Source organism: Sphaerodactylus townsendi, linkage group LG02 (genome assembly GCF_021028975.2).
Source record: "Sphaerodactylus townsendi isolate TG3544 linkage group LG02, MPM_Stown_v2.3, whole genome shotgun sequence".
Taxonomy (NCBI): domain Eukaryota; kingdom Metazoa; phylum Chordata; class Lepidosauria; order Squamata; family Sphaerodactylidae; genus Sphaerodactylus; species Sphaerodactylus townsendi.
This window is the reverse complement of record NC_059426.1, coordinates 45541936-45568868: the sequence shown is the minus strand read 5'-3', so window position 1 is coordinate 45568868 and position 26933 is coordinate 45541936. Positions and strand designations below refer to the sequence as shown.

The following is a 26933-nucleotide window of genomic DNA, read 5'->3' as shown; positions in this document are numbered from 1 at the left end:
ACAGTATTTTAGTAGATTTCCTTTCACACAGTGATATTTGCAATAAATGTTCTGCCTTTGTTTTAAAGTCAGTCCGTAGAAAGATGACATCAGCTTAGCAAACAATAAAGTGCCTGTAATATTGTCTCTAGAGGGCTGTTACATTTACTTTGTAGCAGTAAAATTCAATTTTCAAAAAAACACTACATGAATGATGTTAGGTTATTAACCCTATCACCACCATAAAACATCATCATTGTATGCCGAATGTAGGTCACTATCTAGAAGCCATAAGTTGCTTTTTGTTAAATAATCCATTTAAGCTGCTTTTCTTGCCTACAGCCCGGGTTGTGTCTCTTCTGTTAGGGGGGAAAAATATTCCAGCATTTAATCACAAGGCTCTTAGTAAGCAAGCACACTGCCTATTTGCATTTTAAGGTGCTCTTCCTTCCAGATTTCCACTCAGTTCTTAAGAGTAACTCGCCTTTACTACTACTTAGAGTCACAGTTTCAACGCAAACAATTTGGTGAAGAAGATCAGCCTGCGCTCCTGGGAATTCTTGCATGTCTGCATGCAAGGCAAAGATGGGAAACACACCAGAAGACGTTATGAATTATCAAGATATTTTAAGGCAGTTAATTTCTAGCACAGCAGCATGACAACTGACTCTAGACATTTTCATTATTCCAGGCTGAGATCTGCAGGGTGTGAAAAGAAATCTTTTTCAAGAACGCAACCCATACCTAAAGCTCAGAGTATGCAGACCACATGATTTTTGCAGGAAAAGAGGATTTGCATACCTGACAAAGCTATGAAAATACCCAGGGTATTTTTGTTGTGTCTGAAGTATATACATCAGCAAAGGGTTAACTAGTTAAACTTCGACAACCCCCCACAGTAACTTTCCAAAAGCTTACAATAAGTAAAAGGAGTGCTGGTTATCCATTTTTAAAGGGATGGGATTGGTTTTTTTAGAAGAAAAGGAAAGAGGATCAAACACCTCAATGCAACAAAAGGTTGTGTCAGAGGGCCCTCAATCACAAACCTCCTTTAACAAGAGATCTTCCAACCTTCCAGAGCAGTTACCCAGGCAGCACAGCTAAAAAGTTCCCTGACATGAAAAGAACAAAAACCCAGAGACAGAGGTAGCTATTGTTATGCACACTCCTCTTTATATATATATATATATACCTTCTGCCTCCTCCCCAGAAAAACTTTTTGCATAAGCTGTTGGAGAGGAGAGATTTCTAGAGCTGCTGTATTAAAAAGGAACACCCACCCCACAGCACATACCTCCTAGGTTGAGAACTACACCCATGGATTCTCTGCAAGGAACTCACCTGATAAATGACGAAATGAGATTCAACAGTATGTTGAAACACACACACAAATATAATAAATGGCAATGGCAGAAGGAGAAAAGCATCTTGAGTTTCACACTGGATTCACCCCCCCCCCCTCACTTTCTGAAGAGGAGCTGAGCTGTTTCTACACAAAGAATGTAAATTATTTGCATTTACAGCCGTCAGGTCTTGAAGGTATCTGAACAGCATGGAAGAATTTTCCACTTAAATGTAAATTATTAACAACTTGGAGTTTTCATTTGTTTTATCGCCTGATGTGCAATCTAAATAAATAAATGGCATGGTTTACAGGATTCACCACCCACTTTCCCTGCACTTGGAGGAACATATTTTATAAACAAGCTACTTTGGCTTAAATAGGGGTGGCACACAAGATTCTTCATCCCTGCATCACTTATCTTTGTCTCCACACATCTGAGGGTTCGACCCCCCCCTCTACTAAAACAAATCTACCTCTAGTACTTCATCAAGTTTTGCTATGTAATATCGCTAAATAAACATCACAGTGGTTTATTCATAAAATATTCATCTTTCAAAATGTTCCATCCTGTTCTCTCCTGGCTTTACCTATGTTTACAAATATATAAGCCTTGTTAATATGTCTTGGCTGGGGAACTCATGAGAAGTGACCCTCCTTGAGACAGGAGCACCAATGAAGAAGTGTATTATTTCAGCTGGAGAGAACAGCAAAGCTCTAGGATGATACTGATTGATTAAGACCAGATGGGATAGCCACACATAGGTGCGACCAAAATAGAAACGTATTGCAAACATCCCAACTATTGAGGTTGGGGAGGTACATGCATCTCACCCTACCTTATCTGCCTCCTGACAGGTTCTAGAATTTAAGAATGTTAATGGCCCCACGAACTGGGATTCGACTTTAGTTTAGTGATACGAACCGCAATGAATCAGGCATGAAGTTATGTTTCAAAAATAAATCTGTCCCCCCCCCTCTCCCCAATCCACACACACTCCTCATCAAAAAATGACAGCTGGTGTGTTACCAGGGAAAAAAAGGCACACTCTTATTTGCCCTCAAATTAATTCACTGGGAAAATGTAGATGTCCCTACTTCCCGTTTAAATGCATATGTGCTCATTCCTCTCTCTCTCTCTCTCTCTCTCTCTCACACACACACACACACACACACCATTTTTCTAATGAAAACTTTTTACTAACAGCAAACAAGCCCACATCCTCACCCTAAAATTAAACTTTCAGAAACCACAGAAAGGAATAAGTGCAGAATTAGTGACCTCAGGTTTAGGGAAGAATGTTTCATTGATACTGTCTTGGCTTTTATGTTTATTGGCCATAAATTGACTCTCTCTCTGTAACACTTTGGTTGCTCTTCACAGAAAATAAAAGCTAATGGGCTGAATCCTGCTCACCTTACGCAAAAGCCCAGTGAATGGGAGAGGACTGCTTTCTGTCTCTGCCAATTCACTGATGAAAACGCTATTAAATCCTGCACAGACAGATAGTGGTCAGTGCTGTAGCCAGTGCTCTCAACCAAACATACGTTTTCCTTTAAACTCTTCAATGGCCTAGGATACATTTTATAACTAGCAACAATATTTATAGAAACTACCTAAACGTCCCTATAAAATGAACCGCTCTTGCAAAAAAAAAAAATCAGACTTCTCTATACTTGCAGTAACTCAGAAATAATTAAAATTACAGCAATGGTATAAATAGGAAAGTCAGCCCTCTGTGCCCATTTTAACGGTTTGGCTTGTCCTTCCATTTATTGTCTGTGAGGACCTGAGTTCCTTGCGATTGTCACTGTTGACCCACATGTATTGGGGGGGGAGGGGGCGGCAAAAGGATTATCTTGTTTTTTAAAGACCTGCATATTCATTACTTTTCTCAAGCCCTAAAGAGTGGAACGTTAACTAGCAACAACTGGTTTTAGGAGGGAAGAAAATCCTTGGAAGAAACAAGATCCTCAGGTTTCTCTTTTCCCCTAAAACTTATGTTCTTCTCAGCAGGAAGCTTTCGTTCATAGTCTCCCTCACAGAGGTCTGAATCTATTACATACATGCTATAAACATCCTCAGGTTTCACAGTAAACATTTGTTCATAAAGTCTTGGCTTCTGGGAACAAGACACACACACACACAAAGTATTTTTTTCCTCTGATCTTTCTAAGGAACTGAAGTTTCCATACATTTTCTTTTCACAACAGCCTTATGTGGTAGACAGTTTCAAGGCAGAGCAGAAAACGACAATTTGAATCTGACTCTCTCATCCAACTCTAATGCATTATATCAGACTTGTCATGTTTATTGCCCTTATGGACAGCTAATACATGTTTTTCTGTGTGTGGTATCCAATCCATTTAACCCAGAATTTGGGTTAATCACAAAGGCTGAAGTCCACTAGCCGCTTACTCCCAAGTTATTTCACTGAAGTCCCACTGAAGTGTTTGGAATTAATCCAAGACTACTCACTATATACTGAATCCTATCGGCCTGCTTTCCCAGCTCAAGTAACTGAAGGAATTTGACTGAAGCCTACATTACAACTTGGATCTATGCCTGCTTATTTGCAACTACTATGGGGTTTGACCTGGCTTACTCGCAAGTAAGAGTGTACAGTACTAAATCCTGGCTTGCTCATTCTCAAGCACTTCAGTTTAACTGACTGGCTGAATGAGCAGTGAGAGAGTTTGAAGTGGTGGCACACACCATAATGTTCAAAGGAATTTATTGTAAAACACATTACAACTGAGTTGGCGACTATGCCAACAAGAAAAACATGCTTTTAAAAAAAGCCTGAGGAATGCTCTGGCATAATGATATGAAAATATTTGTCCAGTTTCTGTGTTGAAGATGTCTTTATTTTCTTTACAAGGTAGGTGATCACGATTGTAAAGGTTTTCCTCTTCCCCAGCTAAAGGATAAAACTGGCCTGTGTAAATAGGAACTATTATCAAAGGAATTTTTTTGCATCAAGATCCCAAAGACTGAGAATATCAGGCCCCAGTGGCATCTCAGAAGTTGCATTAAACTAGGGAGGATTTTCTTCATAACAAGAGAAAAGGTTTATGGGAGGATAAATCGTGCTCTTGTATATGTTTTAAATAAGGAATCAAAATGAGGTATTATTCATTCAGTGGCAGAAAAATACTCATGACATCGCTTCTTAACTTTGTCTATTTACTGTACTTTTTTTATCTCCTGTGCATCTTCACCTTTGCATAAGAAAAATGCTTGTAATTTATCTGTTCATGCACACCAGTGAGATAATGGCTGAGTCTTTTCTAATCTCTGTTACCACATCAACATCAGTTTTCAGACAGTTCACACCATTTTGGAGGGGATCTTTCTTAGTAACTGAACATCATGGATCCTATGCATGTTTGCTCCAAAGTTCCACTGAGTTCTACCTGTCTTAACCCCTATTAAATATGTAGACAATTCCAATCTTTGAAAAGCTAATGGATATCACCTGGTGGTTTTAAAAAATGGATGAATCCCCCACATATGAAACTACTGACCACCATCCAAAGAGCTACATGAACTTTAGCCTGGTGCAGAGAGCTTATGTAGCTTTAACTTTTAAACAACCTTTCCACATCACAAGTGAGACTAGGGTAACTTTAAAGTTGACAATGCAGTCAGCAACAGGCGGGACATCAGGCCTTTTAGCCACTGAGTAGAAGCAAAAGGGATAGACTACCCTAACCTGAGGCAGATGAATGGTAGAATCTGAGGCAACAGTTCTGTCAGCTCGGTGTATGCCCAGTAAACATCCCCTGGTGAGAACAGAAGCCCTCTCCCCATCAACTTCAGTTCAGCAATGGTGATGGGAGTCTATACTTCCATTTCTCTTAGCTGCATCTGGAGGTTTAAAAGAAATCAGTAACCCAGATTACAGATCTGTCATAAAGCCCACCTGGACTTTTGATAGAAGTGTTCTAAGACTTTCCTGCTGGGTACTTAGTTCTCAGGCACTTTGTGGGCCTGATTTGGATTCCCATGGTGCATCAGGGGAAAGGGCTTAAGCCTCCCCTCCTGTGCCATATGACAACCTGAAACATCCCTCAGAAGCTGTTTATTTGTTTGGAGAGAAAAAAACCAACTTCATGAAGAGCTACATGTAAGTTCCTCAGTGGGCCTAAAAGCAGCTCCCTGGGACCATTTCAGATTGGTGTGCAAGGAATATTTAAACCCCTTGTCCTCGTGTGCTGTGCTATGCTCCCAAAAGTGTGGAGAGTTGTGTGAAGTATGCTGGGATTCCTTGCTGGGAATCATGTATGTATATTCTGCCCTATAAAATATTCTACATATCTTTAAAAAGAAGTAGCACCAAGAACCCACACGTTACAAAAAGTTCAAGATACATTTCAGGGATCAAATGAACTAACCCTTAGGTTTTTAAATCACACCTTCCCCCCCCCCCCCAATGACTCCTTTAAGGACCCTTGAATGTTTTCCATTCTGCCTTCTAGAACTACACATTTGCATTAGCACCAACAAATAAAAACGTAAAGACACCTCAATGGTTGGGAAGAGGCACTGTGGAAGATGTCTGTCCAAACCAATCACATGAAAGCTTACTCTTTAGTGAGCACAAGCATCTGTGCATGAAATGAAGGCAGGAAGTGGAACCCAAGTAGTTGCCATTTATGGAATGCAGTATTAACTGCACCGCCTCCTCGTGTAATTATCAGTAGCAAATCACAAGAAAACTCTGCCTGTTTAGATGCACCCACCCTGGATGTTGCTTTCTTATAAACGAGGACTGTGATTCTGAATTACAGTGTATTGCCAAAATTGGGGTGTTCAAGAAACATAATTTGGGAAATGTGAATACTTTCAGTATGGCAAAGTTGGACGTTACAGCTTTATTTTAATGTGATTGTTACGACTTTATGCTTGTTGCTCACTTGTTTCCTTAAACCTCCCACGTCCATCCCTGCCCTATGAGCATACAGCATGCAGGCAGCCTAGTGGCACCTACATGTCTTTGTTGGTACAATGCAACTTTGTTTTCAGCTCTGTAAAGTTTTCCACAAAACAACGCAGATTAAATGCTTAACAGAGTTGAAAGAGATGCATGGAAGAAATTACTGGGGGGGGGGGGGCGGAAATGGATGATCTGTAATGATTCTCACATTCCTATTGAAAGTATGTGGCTCTTCTCTGTGCATTCAAAGATCAGAAACCTAACCAAGATTACCAGCATAGCGTTGTAACGGAAAACAAACCAAAATTTCAAGGAAAGCTGAATCAAGTTTTGCAAATAGGCAGAGCCACATGTTAAAACGTTCTTCTTGAATGGTAAGGATCTTGGGGGGAAATTTTCCACTGTTTAGGTTCCCTTTGCCGCCATGATCAATTTGCAAAAGTTAAAAATGGCTGTGCAGTATTCAAAACAACTGAACTAAAGCAGTGCTTCAAAGTTATTGATATCAATGGAATTTAGCTGCAGCTGACTGGATCTACCTTAGTGGACCAATGTAGAATCTCCTCAAACAGCAAGTAGAGATGAATCATAATAAATAAGAGACCATATTGATCAAATGTCCCTGAATCTAATCACTGGAACCACACTTATGTTCATAAAATGGCTACTAACCTTTCTTAAAAAGCTCTTAAAAATAGATTCATTTTATTGGCAACAGGCTTTTGAAATTAGACTGCTTTCAAGTTCATGACAAAAGATACTGTGACAATCTTCAGGGAATCTCATGAGATTATTTCACCATTTTAAGAGAGCTCTTGAGTATATCTCCAGATTTCCCAACTCTAGGTTGGGAAATTTGTTGAGGATTTGGGAATAGAACCTGAAGGTGATAGGGTTTGGTAAGGGGAGGTATCTCAGCATGATATAATGCAACAGAGTCCACCTTCCAAAGCAGCAATTTTCCTCAGGTGAAATGATCTCTGGGAATCAGTTCTAATTCTGGCAGTTTGAAAGTCTTATATATCTACTTGGATTTACATCAATGTTTTATAAAGGCTCTTAGAACCTTAAAGTTTCACCACAGGCACTCGTGCGCCTCATATCTAGATCAGCATCCCAGAACTTTTTGTGATGTCACAGCTATCACCACCTCCCTTCATATCTCTCCTCAAAGCCTACCTTTCCATTAATGTCTCAGTATTTTACCCCCAAACAAAACATTTAAAACATGTATCTGAATTTATATTCATTCACTGTAACTATTGACCATGCCATTCCTCTTCTCTTTGTGTTACCTTATATCTTTTTTACCATGTACATTTCTTGGGTGCTTCATAATAATAGAGGTTAGAGTATCAATAATGAAAAGTCCCAGATCTTGGTTTGAAGGTATATTGCATAACATCCACAATTATGAAGCTTGGGGCTATCACCTGGCTCCACTCCCAGGTGGTGAGGGTACCACTCAGAGGTCTGTGCCAAGCTGGAACCACTTTGGGTTTTGCCCGACACTCAGGTTGGGGATGTGTTTCATCAGTCAACAAGGTGGCCGTCTGATGCCTGGATTCATGTACTATGCATCACCAATGCTCCATTTGCTGCAATCAATAAAGCTGTTGTCATTTTAAAACCCAGTTCTTGATACTGCATATTCCTTTAATAACTATTTTCTCTGCAACACTGTACTTGCACTAAAGGACTGCAAATACATTACTGAATTAGTAAACTACATTGTAGAATTTACTGTCAGTGGATGTAGTGATGGCCACAAACATAAAAGATTTTGAAAGGTTAGTCAGATTCATGGAAGACAGGTCCATCAATGTTTACTAACCATGGTGACCAAATAGAAATTATGTATAAAGAGACAATAAATCTCTGAAACCCAGTGATAGGAGGCAACATCAGGGGAGGGCCTTGGCCTCAGTTCCCTGTTTCTTGGCTGTCCAGAGCAACTGGTTAGCCACTGTCCAAAACAGAATACTGGATAACTGGCCCAATATTGCAGGGCTGTTATCTTCTTAACCTTCTAGAAGCAAAGAAGGCATATACCAGCTCAGTACCTGGATGGAACAACACCAGGGAATCATATGCATGCTACTTGGAGTTCTAAGATAAAAGAAAGGTGGGATATAAATAAATAATAAAGCTCAACTAGTCCATACCCTAATTTTCTTTTTCTTTTTTAAAGTAAATGTTGGAACTAAGTGAATTCAGCATTTTTATTTCCTCAGTGTCAATCACTTCATATGAAACGAAGTCATTAGCATTTATGATTAATATTTCTGTTTTGATATTTCAGACATTTTTTAAAATGAAAAGGTTCACACTATGCACTATGTAGTGGGACATTTTAATATATAGATATTCAAATTAGTGGACATGTACAAATTATAGAGGACACAGAAGGTTTTGTGTGCGTGTTGTTTGACGGGGGAAGGGGTTTTTTGCAGAGAGAGAAGAAACATCTTTCACTGACTTAAATGTATAGATTGAAATATACAGATCTCTGTCATTGAACTGGAAGAGCTTATTTTAGTAAGTTGAGAAATGAAGGATATTTCATTGATGTATTCAGATAAGAAGGATAAATATGATGGCTAACATGAAGGGATTAAAGTAAATACCTTTTCATATGTTCTTTCAGAGTATTGGCAGGGAAGGAAAAGAATTGCATGTGTTGTTTCCACTTCTAAATCCAACCTCTCCACATTGATTTAAAGGTTGCACTAGGGCCTATGTACACAGTGGCTCATTCCGCACATGCAGAATAATGCACTTTCAAACTGCTTTCAGTGCTCTTTAAAGCTGTGCAGAATGACAAAATCCACTTGCAAACAGTTGTGAAAGTGGTTTGAAAACGCATTATTTTGTATGTGCGGAAGGGGCCAGTGAGAACCCCCCAGAAAACTAGAAACATAGTGAGGAACTCTTAGAAAAACTGGACACATTGTTCTCAGTGGAAACAGTGGAATCCCTCTCACACACAAAGAACACAGGAATAGACCTTGTGAAAGAAGGGCAACTGAAGCAATTTTTTTTCCTGACTACCTTTAATCGTGGTTGCCGAAGGAAGTTTTCTTGTATTAAAAAAGTATAGCTCTTTTTTATGTTGATGATGTTCTTGAGTAGTGCTGTAGTATTGCTGGGCAAAAACATTTAAGGCAAAGGCATATGGCTTTCTGGTGTTTATTCTATGGCTTCTTGTCTGAAATGAGAGCTCCATTCACATTCCACAACCATTCCATGTAACCACATAAGGAAATCAACAAACAAACTAGGGTGGCATGGTGATATTCCACAAGGCCTACTTATGGATTCTTCAGCCTCAAAAAGAAAGGGATGTAACGTGATAGGGGTTGTAAGTGAATATTTCATTTCGTATCAGAAATTCTAAATGTATGACCTAGGGAAAGACATATTTTCTTGACTGCAAACTTACAGTATTTTGGGCACCATTTGAAGTACAACTGGCTTGTACAATGAGACGTTACAAGAAGGAATCATAGGGCCTACATGAACATTCTCTGGCTAGGATTTTACTTTTCCTCCTTTCTATTTAAACCACCTCTTGTTCCAAATTAAAACATAGCGTAGAGAGTCTTCAGCCCTAAACTGAATTGTTCGGGCTAGCCTGATCTCGTCAGATCTCTGAAGCCAAGCAGGATCGGCCCTGGTTAGTACTTGGATGGGAGAATGGCAAGGAAGTTCAAAGTTGCTACACAGAGGCAGGACATGCAAACCACCTCTGCTTATCTCTTGCTTTGAAAACCCTGCAGGGTCACCATAGGTTGGCTGAACTTGACAGCATTTTCTACCACAGATTGTTTTCAAATGGTCTTGTGGTGCTTTCTTGAGTTGGCCTCTTGTTTGAAGTGTGTGTATCAAAGTGGTGGGTGGATTCATAGATCTTTGTGCCTCTCTGCTAGGTGTCTTTCTGCTTTAAGACATTTCCTTTGCTATTCAAATATCCAGAATCCATCAGGGAGATTTGGAGGTGGAGCCTGAGGATGGCACATTTTGAGCAATGAGAAGGGAGTTGATGTGATGCTGTAGAATGTGCCCCCTGAAATGGCCCTCCAGAGGAGTTGACCTCTATCTCAACATTAGTTGTAATCCCAAGAGATCTCCAAGCCTCACCTGGAGGTTGGCAGCCTTAGAACCCACCTATCATTTAAACCAGTGGTGGCAAACCTTTGGCACTCCAGGTGTTATGGACTACAATTCCCATCATCCCCTGCCAGCATGGCTAATTGGCATGGGCTGGCAGGGGCTGATGAGAATTGTAGTCCATAACATCTGGAGTGCCAAAGGTTTGCCACCACGGATTTAAACCAATTATCTCTGAATAATGTTTTATTAGCTCAATAATGGAAGTTAATTTTAATCAGAATTTAGTGTTCAATGTGACTTTTATTTTAAGGCAGTCTATCTCAGCATGAACGTAAAAACTGACTTAATTTTTTTTAAAAAAAACTTTTTTTAAACAATTGGCATTTTCTAACAAAACGCTAGCACAATTCCTGATAAAATATACAGTGGTGTGGGCTGAAAAGTGCATGCATAGCAAGCTGCATTATTAGAATGTTTAAATATTAATTATTCCACTGTGTAGTAAAGATGATCAAGTAGGAGTGCCAACTAATTTTCTGAAAGCTGCAATGTTAGATTTCGCCTAAACTTCGATTGTTAAGCAAAAACCAAAAGACCAGCAAGTTTAGTCTGCTCAAGCATGTTTATTTTTATTGGTTTCTACATTAAAAAAAACAAACCAACTTTAACCCCTTAGCTTAAATCTCTGCCAGTATGACTCCAGCAGTATATTATGAAATGACTGTATTTCTTGAAACCAACATACCGGTAACTTGGGCGGGGGTGGGGGGGTGGGTGGGCGGGCAGGCAGGGGGAAGACGAAGAAGGTATAACTACAAAGGTCAGTGTAATACATTTAACTGTTGCAAGTCATCTTTTTCATTCTACATGCCCATGTGCAAAGATAAACTAAATATACATAGCTTTTCTTTTCTTCTCTCACAGTTATTCCTGCTTAAAGTACCCTTCAGCTGTTCATTCATGAGCCAGTTCTATTGTGTGAAAAATATTGTTCAGGTGGTACCTTGTTCTGGTATGTACAAAAGGCTTGAGAGACAGATGGGTTGACAGATGCACAATGCTACATAAAAGTAGAAAGACTTACATTATCCTACATGGGGAAAAAAAGTCTCTAAGTATCTGAGTGCGAGCAGCAGGAAAGTGGGCACAACCATAGGAGACAAAGAGTTAAGTGGTTCCTTCCATAAACACACCAGAATCTCCTGCTTCCTTAAGTTATGTGGAGCCCAAGTCACCAAGATTTGGAAGCAAGGAGATTCACTTTTGCGTTCTTAAGAGAAAAGACAAAGAAATCGTGTGCGCCGAGACTCTTAGGCTTCGTTCCGTCACTCATGGATGCCCTGCCAGGATTTCCCACCTGAGACAGATTGCGACGCATGTTCGAATCACTCATGCACAAGAAGCAATACACAAGTTCAGTGTAAAGCCACTTTAAAAGCTCATCGGGTGCATACTTTACTTGTACAAAATACCTTATTCATGATGGAGCAGTGAGGGCCTAGGTAATTACTTGAATCAAGGTGGCCTCAGAAGTGTTTAAATCTACAAGGACACTTAGAGCATGAATAATGCAAAATAATTTGCATCTAAATTTTTTAAGTGTTCTTTATTCAAAAACTAAAATGCAGTTCCGATTAAAGTTTGATGAGTGAAAGCTGAACACTTCAGGCCCACTGTGAACCATCTCCTATTTGCGGAAATTATTTCAGACAGAGGGAAAAGGGACAAAAGAGATGAAAACAAGAGAAGTTGGTGACCGAGCTGCACAATTTTTAAGCTATCCTGGGTTTGTAACACTGGCGAGGAACAAATCAACTTCAGAGCTTGGGAACTGATATATGTCAAAATTGCATCCCTTTAGATGAGTCACCGTGAAAGCAACCGTCAATTTATCAGCCAAAGTAAACAAATGTTCTTCTGAACACGATGATCCAAAATCACTACTTTTTGTCTCGGCAGTCTGCATAATATTTGTGATGAAAAAAAATACATAATTTCCCCCTCCGGAAAATATGATGCTTAAAACTTAACAGATCACTTTATAATGGTATGAAGTTTTGCGCTTGGTTGTTTCAGAGTATTTCTGATCCTACTGACAGCACAAGCTGAAAACTAAATAGTAACGTTCAAATGTCATTTTTAACATAAGAATGCATTTAGAACTGCCACAGAAATTGACTGAAGGCAAAAGTAGACAGACAAATGTGGTACAGTGCTAACTGATAGAAGAGGAGCATATTAGAAACAGCAGTTTTCACGTTCAAATGTTTGCGGTCATGGCCTTAAAAGTCCATAAATCCTGTCTCCTTCCCATGGCTCAGACTTGTCTGTCCCTCAATCAAACATGGTGTGGCCAAGAAAGCAGATACCCCAAGTCCTAAAAAGAGAGAGAAGGATTTGCAAAAAAATACTAAGTTTCAAGTTTTGCTCCCTCCAAGTTAAGACACAGTCATATTTCTAAGGCTGAGATGATATGGCTGCGTATACAATTAATTCAATGTCTGCTGTAAGAGTTCTCTTATGAGCAAAGATGCAGCCCTTCCAAAGGATTTAGTTTCGTCTCCTGTCTTCACTAGCTGAAAGTATACCAAGGTCCCAATAGGTTAGACCAAAAAAATATGCTAGCTTAGACAGGAAACTAAACTTTCACAAGCATCTTTGTGAAGAAACATATTTTTTTTCTTCACTATAGAAAGACTTCCAATTTCTCTGAGGCAGTTTGAAATTGGGCTGCCTCCTTTATTGGACTTTCAGATGAGTGTGCTCGCCACACTTTCTTAGAGAGTGTATATGCTACGTTTTCTTGGGCTTAGAACAATGAGAACATTTTTTTTAACTCACTGAACAAAGATTTCCCCAGCAACAGACCCCCCGCTCAGCAGGTCACCTATCCTTGCGACAGTTTTTCTTTTCCCACGCTAACCCTAGGGCTCATTTGCATAAGGTCTCTGTTGTGACAATTAGTTTCAGGTGAGATGATTTCTATGAAGCTTGCCCAAGACGATACACAAGCTCTGCGCCTCCCTGATCCTGGGCCTAATTGCGACTGACTGGCACCAGACACAATCACCCTCTTGATGCAGTAAATGGTCCTGCAACTAGCTTGTTGTGACCTTGCAATGCACAAATCATATCATGTCAGTCCAGCCTAGTAAACAGCAAATAACGTGAAATTTGGGAGTGAGAAATCTTCAGAATATTATTTCAACTTTTTTTGTTTTAAAGTCACAGTGATCACAGCAAACAGAAATGTATACTTTGGTTTAAGCACCACTGGTGAGCATCGTGAAAGCCTGATTTCCCCCCTCCACCCCCACCACAACTGGACTATTTTAAGGAGCAACCATATTGCCAGTAAAAGAAGTTCCTACATTTTTGCCACCTATGCAAAAAAATCCCCAGGCAGAGCAACTAGCAGTAAAATCTCCCTGTACTTCTGTTTCACAAAAATAGGTTTCAGTATTTCACAAGCCATAGGGCCCACCAATATGCGCACCATAGGAGTACTCTGTCATTTCTGCAAAAACCAGAGCGGGGGAGGGAGAGACCCCAAATAGTGAATGCTAATGAATCTGTACCTACCAGTCAAAGAAATGCAAGAACTTCCCTCCTCCTAATGCTAGAAAAGGGCAGAAGAGTGAATTAGCATCAGCCAGATGCTTTTCAGAAGGGCAGGCTGCTGCTTCCCTCCTCTATTTGCCTTAATGCCAAAGCGAATGTTTCTTTTTGTCCACATGGTTCCGCTTGGCCTTACAGTCAATCCACAAGCTACAGATCTGCCCAGATATTGACGACGGAAGCCTAGTCTCTTTATCCTCCTGCAAAAACCACATTGACTCCAATCCAAGACTTGATTGAGGCAGAAAAAAAAATCTTGACCAAATCAAAGACAATGAAATTGCAGCTAACCATAACGACCCATTATTAACTCATGGCAAAAATCCCATTTAGACTAGTGGTATTAATGGGTGACGCATCTCCTTCGACCCTGAAATCCTCAACCCTGAATCACATAGCCTATGCTATTTATTTCTTTCATTTATTGACCTGAGCTTGTTGGAATGCACACCTTGAGTCTGATAGAGCATAGACTGGTACGGGATTTGGCCCTCCATTGTGTTTTGCTTTTATAAATAGAATGTGCTGGATGTGTTCTTCCGCAGCCCCACCAACCTCAATCCAGAGGTCAGAATTAAGGAACTGCATTAAACTACAGATGTTAGTGAGCAAGAGGATTAAACATTTACCTACTATGAATATTTATAAATTGGTTGTTGAGCTCTTCTGCTGGATCAGGTCCATTAATACTGGATTGGTTGTGGTCTATGGCAGAAATTCAGGTATTACTTGTCTCAAAGAAACAATGAGATTATCAACTGAATTAATCCACTGAAAATTTCTCGTACCCCCAGCCCAGTGAAATGAAAATCAATGGGGGCTGTGCAGGACCACTACTGAGTTCTTGTCCTACCCTAAATTATGTCTTTTGGGGGTTGTATAAAACTTCCCAGTGGATTGTGCTTCTAAAAAAAAAACATTTTCCACATTTGCACAGTATCTGATATCAAAATATCATAAACCTCAAATGTGCTCATACATTCCAATCTGAGTTAAGGAAAGTGTGTTAAAAAGAGCCTTTGAAACTCACAATCTTCTGCAATCTTAAAACCTGATTATGGGCAAACTGGTCTTTTTAAAATATGGTAGAACGAATTTAAAAAGTCACCTCCACACTTAGATCAGCAATCCAATATTTTAGCCTTAGGAAATTTTATCACTTCTTGATGACACAAGTCCAAATTCTTGTCCTACTACAAATCCATTGAAATAAATGGCCACTATCCCTGATGTACATACCTCTGAGATAGAAATGCACCATCTTTAATTTTATTAAGTGGTAGTTACAAATAAAAGAGAAACCAGCCTGTTAGCAGGGACTGAGCTAAATATGAGACATTCCAACCTACAGTACAACTTAAGAGTCAAGAGAAAATCTGCAGCCAGAGCCAAGAACCCTGCTACCTTTTCTTCCCTATACCATAACACTTAAAACAGGCACTGAAAGTAGTAATGGCACAGAAACACACATTTCTTGAGCTAACTACATATTGTGATAGACATATCTTAAATAGATGGAGGTTTGTCTTGGCACATAATGGCAGCCAGTTTCTATTCATGCCTCACATTCCCTCACCCCCAAAAATAGTTTTCCTAAATTACAAATGAGTGAGATGCGCACGGCTGAATGAACACGACAGTTTCAAAAAGTGAAAACACTCTGCATATAGAAACTATGGGACAGGAAGATTTCTATTTTGACTTTCTTTTCGACATGCTAATTTTCTGCATGCAGGAACTTTTGCGTATGGTGCATCTTGGATACAGGTTTACTGTCTCATTTGCTATTTGTGAGAGCTTTGTTAAGAGCTAGTTCTTCTCATGCCATGGTTACTTTGGGAGAGACAAACCTTTTGCCAGAGACAATCTCATCTTATAAACTAGGTCACATGATGGGTACACAGCATAGGATAGAAATCCTTTATATGGTAGTAGCAGAAAGCTATTTTTCTGTGAATTAACTGCTAGCAAGAGAACAACTGCTCTGGACAGACTTAAATGGCTGGCACTGCCAAAGTAAAGAGTTGCCAGCTTCCAGGTAGGGCCTAGAGTTCGTCTGGAATTACATATGAGCTCTGCAGAAAATAGTGTCAAGGGGTAAACTGCATGGCATCATGTTACCCCTGTTGAAATCCCTCCCATCCCCAAACTCCACCCTCCAGACTTTGCTGCAGACTTTGCCCCTAAATCTGCAGGAATTTTCCAACCCAGATCTGGCAACCCAAAACAAGCCCTGTCCGGACTTTGAAATGCTTGTTCAGCGGCTCCTGTACCGTCACAATGATATCTTAAGGACATCATTGCCAGGCCTAACTAGTGATTCCTCCCTCATAGCAGACAAGTGGTGGTCTTTGAGTTTTCTGTCAGCATTTCCACCATTCCTGCCTCTGACAACTTTTCTTGTCTACTTCCTCTGAGACATCCCACCACAGCATTAGCTGTGCCTTCACTTCTCTACTTTTCTGTAGTCTCCCACAAAAGTTCCACATAAACCTGTACTTTTCTTTCCCTTCCTTTTTTTCTTCCCTATTCCAACAACGTCTTCAAGTTCACATATCTTGGGGTTTTTTTTCTGTGCTGGCACTCAAAACTGTTTTAGAATCTGCAGCATATATTATCCATCTACTGCCTTCTTTTATATTGAATTTTCTGAAACCATCCCCCCCCCCGCCCCCGCTCCCAGAGGGTCCATTCTTTTCCAGATCTCTCAAGTTTCCTTCTTAGAAGTGCCTCACTCACTGAACTCATTGTACTCCCTCAGCTATATTTTCTATTGCTTTCCTTCACTTCTCACTTCCGACGCAGTCCTCCTTTCCTACTCCTCTATTAAGCAGGCCAATCCTAACTAGCCTCAGTCTTTCAGGGGAGCCTTTGCTCGACTTCCCTTCTGATGTACTGTCGAATAGAACATCCCTTCTGATGTTCTTTTTTTTCACCTGCTGATCAAAATTAGGGCCTTCATTGGCCAGCCCACTCTTATAGCCTCATACAGTGGAGATAGGAATGCTGAGAACTCCAACAACACTTTTGACTTCTTATATTTTAATGGGTTTATGAGCATGGCTTTCAATAAGAGTTGCCAATCTCCTGGCAGGACATGGAACTCTTCCAGAATGACAAGAGGTCTTCAGAATACCGCAAATCCGTTTCCCTCGAGAAAATGGGACCTTTTGCAAGGTAGAATATATGACATTATATACCACCAAGCATCCTCCTCTGCCCTCTCCAGGTGCCACCTCCAAATTTCCAGGAATTTTGCAGTCAAGAGCTGGCAACCTTAGTTCAAAACGCTAATACACTGTGCATGCACTCTCTGTCTCAGCAGGTAATACACCAGTGATAGCGAACCTATGGCACAGGTGCCAGAGGTGGCACTCGGAGCCCTCTCTGTGGGCACATGCGCACAGAGTTCGTCATGTGGGGGGTGGTGGAAAATCACCCCCCCACACACATACACACACATCTAGGCTGGCCTGGGTCACTGAGCACGATGTGTGCGCACCGTGGTGAGCAGGGAGGACTTGGCTGGCGGGCCTGGTGCCTGTGCTCCTGGTGGCTGCTGCCCGAGGTGGGGGGGGGGGGTGCAGAGGAGGCAGAGATGCTAGAGAGGCACAGAGCAGTGTGTGCAGGACTTGCTGGCGGCTACAGAAGGCTGGTCCCTGCTCGAGCAGGTGGGGCGGAGAAAGAGGGAGCCAACCGGTTTTTTCTTTTTAAAATTTTTTTTATTGTATAGAATGTTTATATAACCGTTACATACCATACATTTTTCCAACTATACATTTCCCCCTTTTTTCCCCCTCTAGTCCCCCTCTTCTTATTCTCTGTTGTTCAAGCAAGCAGCCAACCGGTTTTTTCTAAACTAAAACCTCAGCATTCAGGTTAAATTGCCGTGTTGGCATTTTGCGATAAATAAGTGGGGTTTGGGTTGCAATTTGGGCACTCGGTCTCAAAAAGGTTTGCCATCACTGTAATACACAAACTCTCTCTCACTGCAGGTATATATCAGCTTTCACAAGAGGAAGGTTTTTTCCCTATTCCATTAAAAGATGATGAGTTTCTGACTTCTACCCAAATGCAACAGCTGGCTTCTATTAGAAGTCAAATTTCATTCTGGGTGGAACTTGGGCTGCTCAAGCAAAACAATTGTCGTGTGAGTCCAACTCCAGTAGGATTGGGTCCACGAAAATGAGTTCATTAACTTTTTAGAAGTTGGCTTGCACTGATCTTTTACTCGCCCTTGTCCTGAATATACCTCTCTTTAGCCTGTTTTCTTCCTTTCTCTGCGTTTTCTTTCTGCATCCTCTGAGCCCTCCCTCCCTCCAGAAAATAGGGTTCCTGAACTCTGGAAAGGAAGCATAGGGAGTGCTAATGACTCAGTAGGTGGCACTCTCTCCTCTGAGTCAATACTATTCTAGAATGAGCTACATGGCGCTTGAAGGGTGCTGTGCAGCTGCAGGTGTTGTCTTTTCTATACACCATATAATTAAGGCCTTTTGGGTTACTATAGATACCTTAGTATTTTTGCAGTAGCAAGTGTGCCTAGCTAAACTGAAACTAGTACAATTATCTGGTATTTTTTGTCCTTGACTTCAAAGGGCCACACTATTTTTATTCATTTCCTATCCTAAACTGCTATGTAACGGTACTGAACGTAGGCCATAATTGATGTGATATGGTCAGTTCTAGAGCAGAGGATCTACCATTGATAAACCAAGTTTAAAGACTTCCCTTGAGATTACCCTAATGAACAAAAAAACTTGTAGTAGCTTCATTATCTTGAGCAACAAGTGACCTTTATCTCATGTGGAAGTGGCCATGGTCCACACTGGAAATACTTGACAATCACCTTGTAGCAAAAAAGGCCCAGCGGTGTACATGATGACGGCTTTTTGTCCCTCTAAGGACAGAATTCCATGGAGAGGGAAAGAATGCTGCAGAATGGTATAATCGTCCTTTATACCCTTCATTAGGGATATGTCCCAAAGACATGAGGCATAAGGCTTTAACTCAAAAGCTATCAGTGATTCACTTCTGTGAGACTTATCCTTCATAACGCAATGGTGTTTGTGTGTGGAGGGAGTGATAAGCAACACTGGCTAATCTTGTGTAACTGGCACTTGTCTAATTTAGCTAAAGAATGTGTTGTATTTTAGATTTGGTTTTGTTTAGCTCGTACGCACATTGACGTTTATATTTCCTTCACTCTTTAAATGTTAATAGTACGGTCAAAAAGGCACAAGGAATAAAAGCTGAAGTTTGACTGCAACTTTTGCCAAACTTTCTAAACTCTTGCTCACAGACATCTATGAAAAGTTATGCCAAGCAATGTTAAAGGTGGTGTGGGAACAGGTTAAGGAACTGTCAAGTCATAACCTAACCATTTTTCTAGCATCCATGGTTGTTTTCCTGGCTCCCTCTCCTCCCTAAGGACATCTAGTTTTTCTTTCTTCAAACGTCTGTCACTTACACATAAGAAATTTGAAGCAGAAAAAGGTATGACTACCTACTGGTAAATTTTAAAAAGACAGAAAGGAGGATACAATTTAGGTAAAGAATTTTTGTTCAAATAAATAATAAATAATGCTTTCATGGTTAACATCCCTCTTGAAAAATAGATTATGCAAGATCTAAAATAAAGCATGAAGACTTGCAATGCCATGGGTACTTTTCTTCCATGTATGCTAACATTTTTTTTAAAAAACGCTCCTTTCTCTCTCTTTATGTATACATATTTAAATACAAAACTATCTTGATCATAGTTTTGATTGCAAACCTCACTTTTCCCAAAAAGAGCAATGATAGCAATCTTTAATGTAATCACATATTTTTATTGAATGCCTTGCCCCCCCCCTTCATTCCACCAAGTGAAACAGAGACAATTCTTTGTATGTTGAAACGTGCAATTATCATGTATCCAAAAAGGAGGGTGTAATTTTCACATCTGATTACAAGGGAAGAGTGTAAGAGAAGCTGCCTCAGTAAATGTACACTTGTTTACAGAACAATACCCCTGATATTAAAATCTTCAAAAACATGAAACACTGGAAAAAAAATCTAGATTCTCATGCAGCAGAGAAAAGTAAAAAAACAACAACCCTGAAGCATTTTTTCTTGGTGAGGATAAAAATGAAAGTTAGGCTTTCTGAACTTGGATTGGCCCCCTTGACTTTAAATGACTGCTAAGAATACAGTAATCTAATCAGAGGCTCATTCCGCACATGCAGAATAATGCACTTTCAAACTGCTTTCAGTGCTCTTTGAAGCTGTGCGGAATGGCAAAATCCACTTGCAAACAGTTGTGAAAGTGGTTTGAAAACGCATTATTTTGCATGTGCGGAAGGACCCAGATTCTTGTTCACCCCAAATTAAGTCCCACTGAGTTTAACAAGACTTACTACCATGTTAGAGGTACAGAGGTCTGCAGTTTCAGGACTGTGCAGGTTGCATTCGAGGCTAAAAATCCATCTTTTTAAACTTCTGGTAACGTTAAGTAGGGATGTGAAACACTTTTGCTGCTTACAATTCTACTTGTCCATTTTACATGGGATAAAATCTTTTCCTTAGTTGACCTCAGCTGTGCTAAATTAATGTTTGCTTCTGTGTCCAAATTGTACGTTTCATCCCTAGTTGCTTTATTCCCCCCCCCCACCTCCTTTCGTGTCTTTATTTTTTGGTATGTGCTGATTTACCTTTGATAAGATGTGCTTCTACATACACGAAATTATTTTTGTTGTCATGTAGGAAGAGATGCTATCGTGGAAAGCACAGCACAGTTACAGATTGCTTAGTAAGGAGATTGAAGATAGGGGAGAAAGATCACACAACAGGTAAGGTTAGAAAACATGCCCCAAAGCTGAAAGTGATACCAGCAACCTTTCAAAATGATATAATAACAGAGAACTGCAGCACAGGCATTTTACAAAACACTCTCAAAACTATCTTGCGCAGACACTTGAAAATTAAACTACAATCATCTCATTCAGTAACAAGAACAATGTGCGAAATACAGATAGGCTTGGACTTCTCAGTGTAGGGAAGCTGCAATGTGCATTTTATTAAAAAAAATAAAGATTTTAGCAGGTCCCACATATTGGGAATATGACATATTTATTTGTAACAATCACCTTTTCTGACTCTGAACCTAGTTCAAGCAAAAGTGATTGTAAAATGCTGAGTACTACTTTCTGCGAAATGTGTAAAGGAAACAAATCAGGTTCCTCTAGACTTCTTACTTTCTACAGATAACATGCTTTTCTGTTCCCAAACATACTTTGCAAACCCATTTTAAAAAAATTTCCCTGGTTGAGAAATTCACTAGAAATGGAGTGCAAGATTATTGATGCCTCCTCCGAAATATATTTTTGAAAGCCATCTTTCTTTTTGTATGGAGAAACAAAGAGATGGCACCACTGACATTAAATGTGTGATCTGCTTTTTGACAGGCATGCTTGAGAATGCTAATCTTGAAATACTGCAATTAAGCAATATCAGTTTCCTACTTACAGTCAAAATCGGCATCTATGTTTCACAGAGTCTTTTCAAAATTTTAAGTGAACTCAAAGATAGGTTGCTGCTAGGTTTAGGGTATGCCTGCAATTTACTTACATTTAAAAGTGCCGCTGTGATTATAGTCTTCACAGTGAGACAATGGATAGCATACTAAGCTGTAACAAATTTACAGCTAAACTTAATTTATACTTATAATTTACAGTGTAAACTTTCCAATTCTGCTTGGATGAATAAGTCTAGAAAGTCTGTTAGATGCGTCTATCTGCATATACCTAAAGAGAATGTGTGATTATATTCATATGGCCTCCTTTACTCATTATGAATAGGATCTCACTTCACCTTTGTAATGGACAATAGTAGTCAAACTAAACATGACCTCAACATGTGGCTTCACATTCATGTATAGTTGGTTGAGTGAAATGGTGGAGGTGGTCTGATTTCTACATGTGGAATTAGAACCCAAGACCCCATATGATATGCGAGTGGGAAGCACCCATGAATAACAAATATAAGCACCTATATCAGCTCTTATTTGGCACTCACAACAGACTCGGTTTTACAGGTCAGAGGATGTACAATTATCCCTTCCATATCACGACTTTCCCCATCACAGTTTTGATATATTGTGGGTTGGCATAAGAAATTAAATGGGAATTTTTGATAGTTTTGTGAAAGCCACAGACAACACACAAGCAGATGACACAGAAAAAGTTTAGAAACTCAGAAATGCATAAATATATATGTATATAAATATATAGTATTGTATAATATCAACATATTTTATGTTTCAATACCACAAATATACACAATTTCTTTTTTAAAGTTAAAAGAAAAGAAAAAGAAAAAATCAGACTTATTCTCTGGTACAAAGGAAGGGCCAAAAAATTGTATGTGAATTTCCAGATCTGGTGGGGGAGGGGGGGCACCATGCCCCTAATCCCAGTGATGTGGAAGAGGTAACTGTATTTCCTCTATGGTCTTCCATACAGCATCTCATACAGTCATTATTAATTAGTTACTGACTTTACTAAAAATAATACTAAATATCAGGTATCAGAGGCCATAGCTCCTCATGGGTATTCTCCCATAAAATATGCATATTATTATACATGCTAGTGAGAGGAATAACTGCCTGGAATATGGCCCATTAGTGTTTGGATTACATGGGTGTGTCAGGTGGCTGATGCAATTCTTCCCTCAATACTATAAGCATACTTAAAATAACAAATTAATGTCTTCCCAAATCAATACTGAGAACACACTTCATTTTTCATTGACTTGTTAGAGTACTTTTGCGTATATTTTGCAGTATTTTAATTTAACCATATTGATCAAATTGAACATTCAATAAGACCTTAGGCACCTAAGCCTTATTAAAATTAGTCAACTTGAAGGAAGTGACCTGAGGAAGAAATGGAAATTGTCCAGAGATTTTATATGCAAGGAGCCCAACTTAAATAAATACCTGTTAATGAAACAGATCTATTAAGTGAATACATTTTCTCTGAACTGAACCTGAACACCCTTGAGGGCCTTTAGGTGACAACCTCATATATGGATATACTAGCTTAAAAGGTCCATATTTATTGCTAATCACATACCTGTTTGTGTTTTTCCCTCAAACTGCCCTGTGACTATTGCAGAACTGCTGAACTATGGTCACTACATATATAATTTTGCCCGTATAATATACAGGTAGATAGTAGGGAAGTTCTTGTGGTAACTAGCCCACTCATTTTTATCCTGTGTAAATACAAATCAGTTAGGCTGTGCCCGTGGCAATTACATAAGAGAAACTACAGCAAAAGAAAGCATGGTTTCCTTTAAACTAGTTACTGTCTAACAAATCATATGTTTGCTTCTTCCAAAAGTGACCACATTTCTTCAGCCGAGCTGAAGCACATAATTAAAACACAAACTCCCAGGGCTGACTTAACAGTGATTTGTAACACCACTCCTTTTGGCACATATTCTGGAGTTCAAAGTATTGTTTTCAGAAGCATGGCCATTTCAGGAGAGGGGGAGATAATTCTACACAAAATATTTTGTTGATTAATCCTGTCTTCCCTCAAACAGCCTGACCTGAAATAAGATTTTATTTTACTCAAATTGCAGGGAGGGGGGGGGGGGCAGGGGGATGACACACACAGACATGTCTTACTGCAACATCTTTTAATGAACCAAATCAATCAACTAAGGGGTTCTTCAGAGTTTTCCTGCAACCTGTTTATCAGTGGCTACCTATAGAGATATTTCTATACTTATTTTTACCTCCCCCTTCTGCAGTCTCGGAATGATACTAACACTTTTCTCTAAAACAAAAATCTGAACCACAAATCAGGTTTTGTAGTAGCAACTAGTTTGATACTGCTGGCCCGGTTTTACCTTAGTAAAATCCCTGTCAATGCTTCATATTTTAGAATTAAAAAAGAAAATGTGTATTAGCAGAATCTCCAACTTGATTTTATTTCATTTATAAATTACGAGAATGATGCTATTATATATTATTAATTTCTGCTGTTCTCCAACTCGGCTGCAGCAGTAAGCTGCGGATGTTGGAACGGTGTAATTATGTTCTAGTAGGGCAGCCATCCGTTTCCTTTCAAAAATTTACAGGATTCTTAATCACGCTGCTCATTTGGGTGCGCAATAGCGAGGATGGCGAAACACAAACATGGCACATTCGTTTACACAGGAACACCTGCTTAGCGTGATAGCAGATGTCAGTCAGCAAGACGAACACAAAAGAAAAATATCAACAACAGCAAACTCAAACCATTCTCAACCCAGTGCGGTGAAATCTCCCCAGCAGGAATATAAATGGCTGGGGGTTCATTTGCAAATGAAGGGAGCGACACCACCGCAACATGTTGGAAAGTCTTGTTTGATTCACTGAAAGGCTGGATTGATTGCAAGACACTGGTTTTAAATCTGCAGAAGAGTTTGTGTCGGATTTAAGTTTGGGGATTCAGAAACAAAGCATTTTTCAGAGATCATCACTTTGATTATTAGAAATAGATCATACCGGAAAGAACGGACATAACTAAAGTCCACTTACCTGAAGAGCACATGCACTGAAGTACAACACGCATAACTAGTGCTCTTAATTAGGAAGCTTATGATCTATTGATATCAGAACTTCCAATAGTAGCAGTTTGGGATAAAACACTAGCTTAGGAGCGTCAAAATGAAAATCAATTTTGGAAACATATTTTATGAAACAAAATGGAATTACCAGATGGGGTAAATGAGAGGTTCATTATTTCTCTCTTGTTCTATTTATATTTTAAACAACAGGTTGCTTTGTTGAGTACAGCATATCTTTAGCACTTAGGATACATGTTTGAAATTGAGCATTGGGCAAACTCTGAGTGAGACTGCAGTTAACTGTTTTTCCTCAGGATTGTTAGAATTCAGAGTGAGTCCACTTGCATGGGTCTGTGCATTAAAGACTCCCTAAGTATGCATTGACTTGATACCCAGTAATAGCTTCTAAGGAGCCGTTATGTAGTACCGTGTCAATGATCCATGCATTGAGGACTCCCTAAGTACGAATTGACACGATAGACCGTAACAGCTCTGAAGAAGCCGTTATGGTCTATCATGACAATGATCTGCAGATATTGGCAGGGCCTCTTGCTCTTCCATAAAGATAGTAAAAGTCTCTGAAGAAGCTGTTACGATCATGCTGCAAGAGCCATCCGTCAGATCAATGACACAGTTTTGCTCTTCCATTTATCTTTCTGGTGCTTTGTTTTCTTTTTTCAGATTGTAGCCCAAAAGAGGTCAACATGCTAAATGTATCACCTGCCAAAGGAGTTACTTCAGATTATGGTAGATACATACAGAGGATCAGAAGCCACTTTCTGACTCGTAAAGTGAGATTCCATGCAGATTTATTCATTATTAAGTCTATGGATAATAGGCCGTTTCTGCACCGCAATGGTACGGGGGTGCGTCGGCATAAACAATGCCGACGCACCCCCCCCCCGGATCGTTCGCATGGACAGTCCCGGGAGGGCGGCAGGCAACGGTGCAGCCTTCGCACAGGCTGCGCCGTCGCCAAACACCTACCTTGTCTCCTGGCTTCCAGCTCATCGCAGAAGCCAGGGGACACGCCTCCGCAGCCTGGAGCAATGGCTCTGGTGTCGCAGGCCAGGGGGGCATGTCCCCTGGCCTCTGTGAAAAGCTGGAAGCCAGGAGAAAAGGTAGGCATTCGGAAAGGGGGGGAATGGCACCTTCCAGCTGCAAACATGGTTGGAAGCCGCTGTTTCCGAAATACCTCGCTCAGGGAGCGAAGTTTGGAAACAGCGGTTTTGCACCATTCGGGGGTTGCGATGCAGTGGTGGTGGCCGTGTGAAACCCTCCCCAGGGACGCTGTTTTTAGCGTCCCTGGGACGCTGTATTCCGCCCATGCGGAAACAGCCATACTTAACTGCCAACCTAAGTAAGTCAACATAAGATTACATTTTTAACTTGGTTTATATGTCTGGCTTAGGCCTGGGTTGGAAACCATTTTCAGAGCTAAAACATAACATACAAAATAATACTTACAGGGACTATTTGTAGACATACCCTTGGTTCAAAATGGTTGTATTTCCCGCTAATAACAAACCCACATAAAATGACATTAAGATGTTTTAATCTGCTCGCATGCAGGATAGTTGTAGTGGCATTCTTACGTTGAGTTACAAGGATTGTTGTCTAGTTTATCATTAAGAAATACATGATGATGAATAAAGTTTGCTAAAGGAGATGAAGAATCCTGTGCAAGAACATGGTATACCTCTCCATTCTCAAGTAGAAAACAACAGTGAGAACCTTACAGGGCATTGCTGTATAAAGACAGAGACATCAGTTATAAGGCGATTAGACAAACTGATAAAAGGTAGCTGTATGAGTAAATACCAAATGATGATGAAACCTCCAGTTCTGAGGCAGTATGTCGCTAATTCCAGGAAGCAACCATGGGGCTAAGAGTTGCCTGTTCTGTGTTGGGAAACACCTGGTAATTTGGGGAGGGTGAGGGACACCAACAGCATATAATGCCATAGAGTCTACCCTCCAAAGCAGTCATTTTCTCCAGGGAAACTGGACTTGGTCATCTGGAGATCACTTGTAATATTTTATGTATATATAAATCTGGCAGCCCTAGAGAGGCTCACACCTCTGTGCCTTGCTCGTTCGCTTCCTGTGTACATCTAGTAGTCCACTGTTGAAGAGAATTTTAAACTAGTTTGATCTTTGGCCTAATCTAGCAGGTTTCCTCTTAAAATACTTAAACAACTTTATCCTACATTACGTGGTATTCCATGACCTTGAAGAAAGAGCCACTACATTATTACAATTTTTTAAAATTGTCTGTATCATTCTATGTACAAATGCATGTGGTTAATGAAATATCCTTATTTCCTGTGCTGCTACAGATTTCT

At 40.0% G+C, this 26933-nt stretch overlaps 1 protein-coding gene across 4 annotated transcripts in view; it reads right to left on the bottom strand.

The window, feature by feature from the left end:
* ZEB2 (zinc finger E-box binding homeobox 2) overlaps window positions 1-26933 on the bottom strand; it is a 170104-nt gene that overhangs the window by 108999 nt on the left and 34172 nt on the right. For 2 of the 4 annotated variants that reach the window (XM_048484928.1, XM_048484927.1), the window contains exon 3: window positions 14626-14697. The exons of the other annotated variants lie outside the window; for them this stretch is intronic. In XM_048484928.1, the coding sequence (XP_048340885.1) occupies window positions 14626-14697 (72 nt within the window). The remainder of the gene's footprint in view (window positions 1-14625; window positions 14698-26933) is intronic. 4 annotated transcript variants of the gene reach the window in all.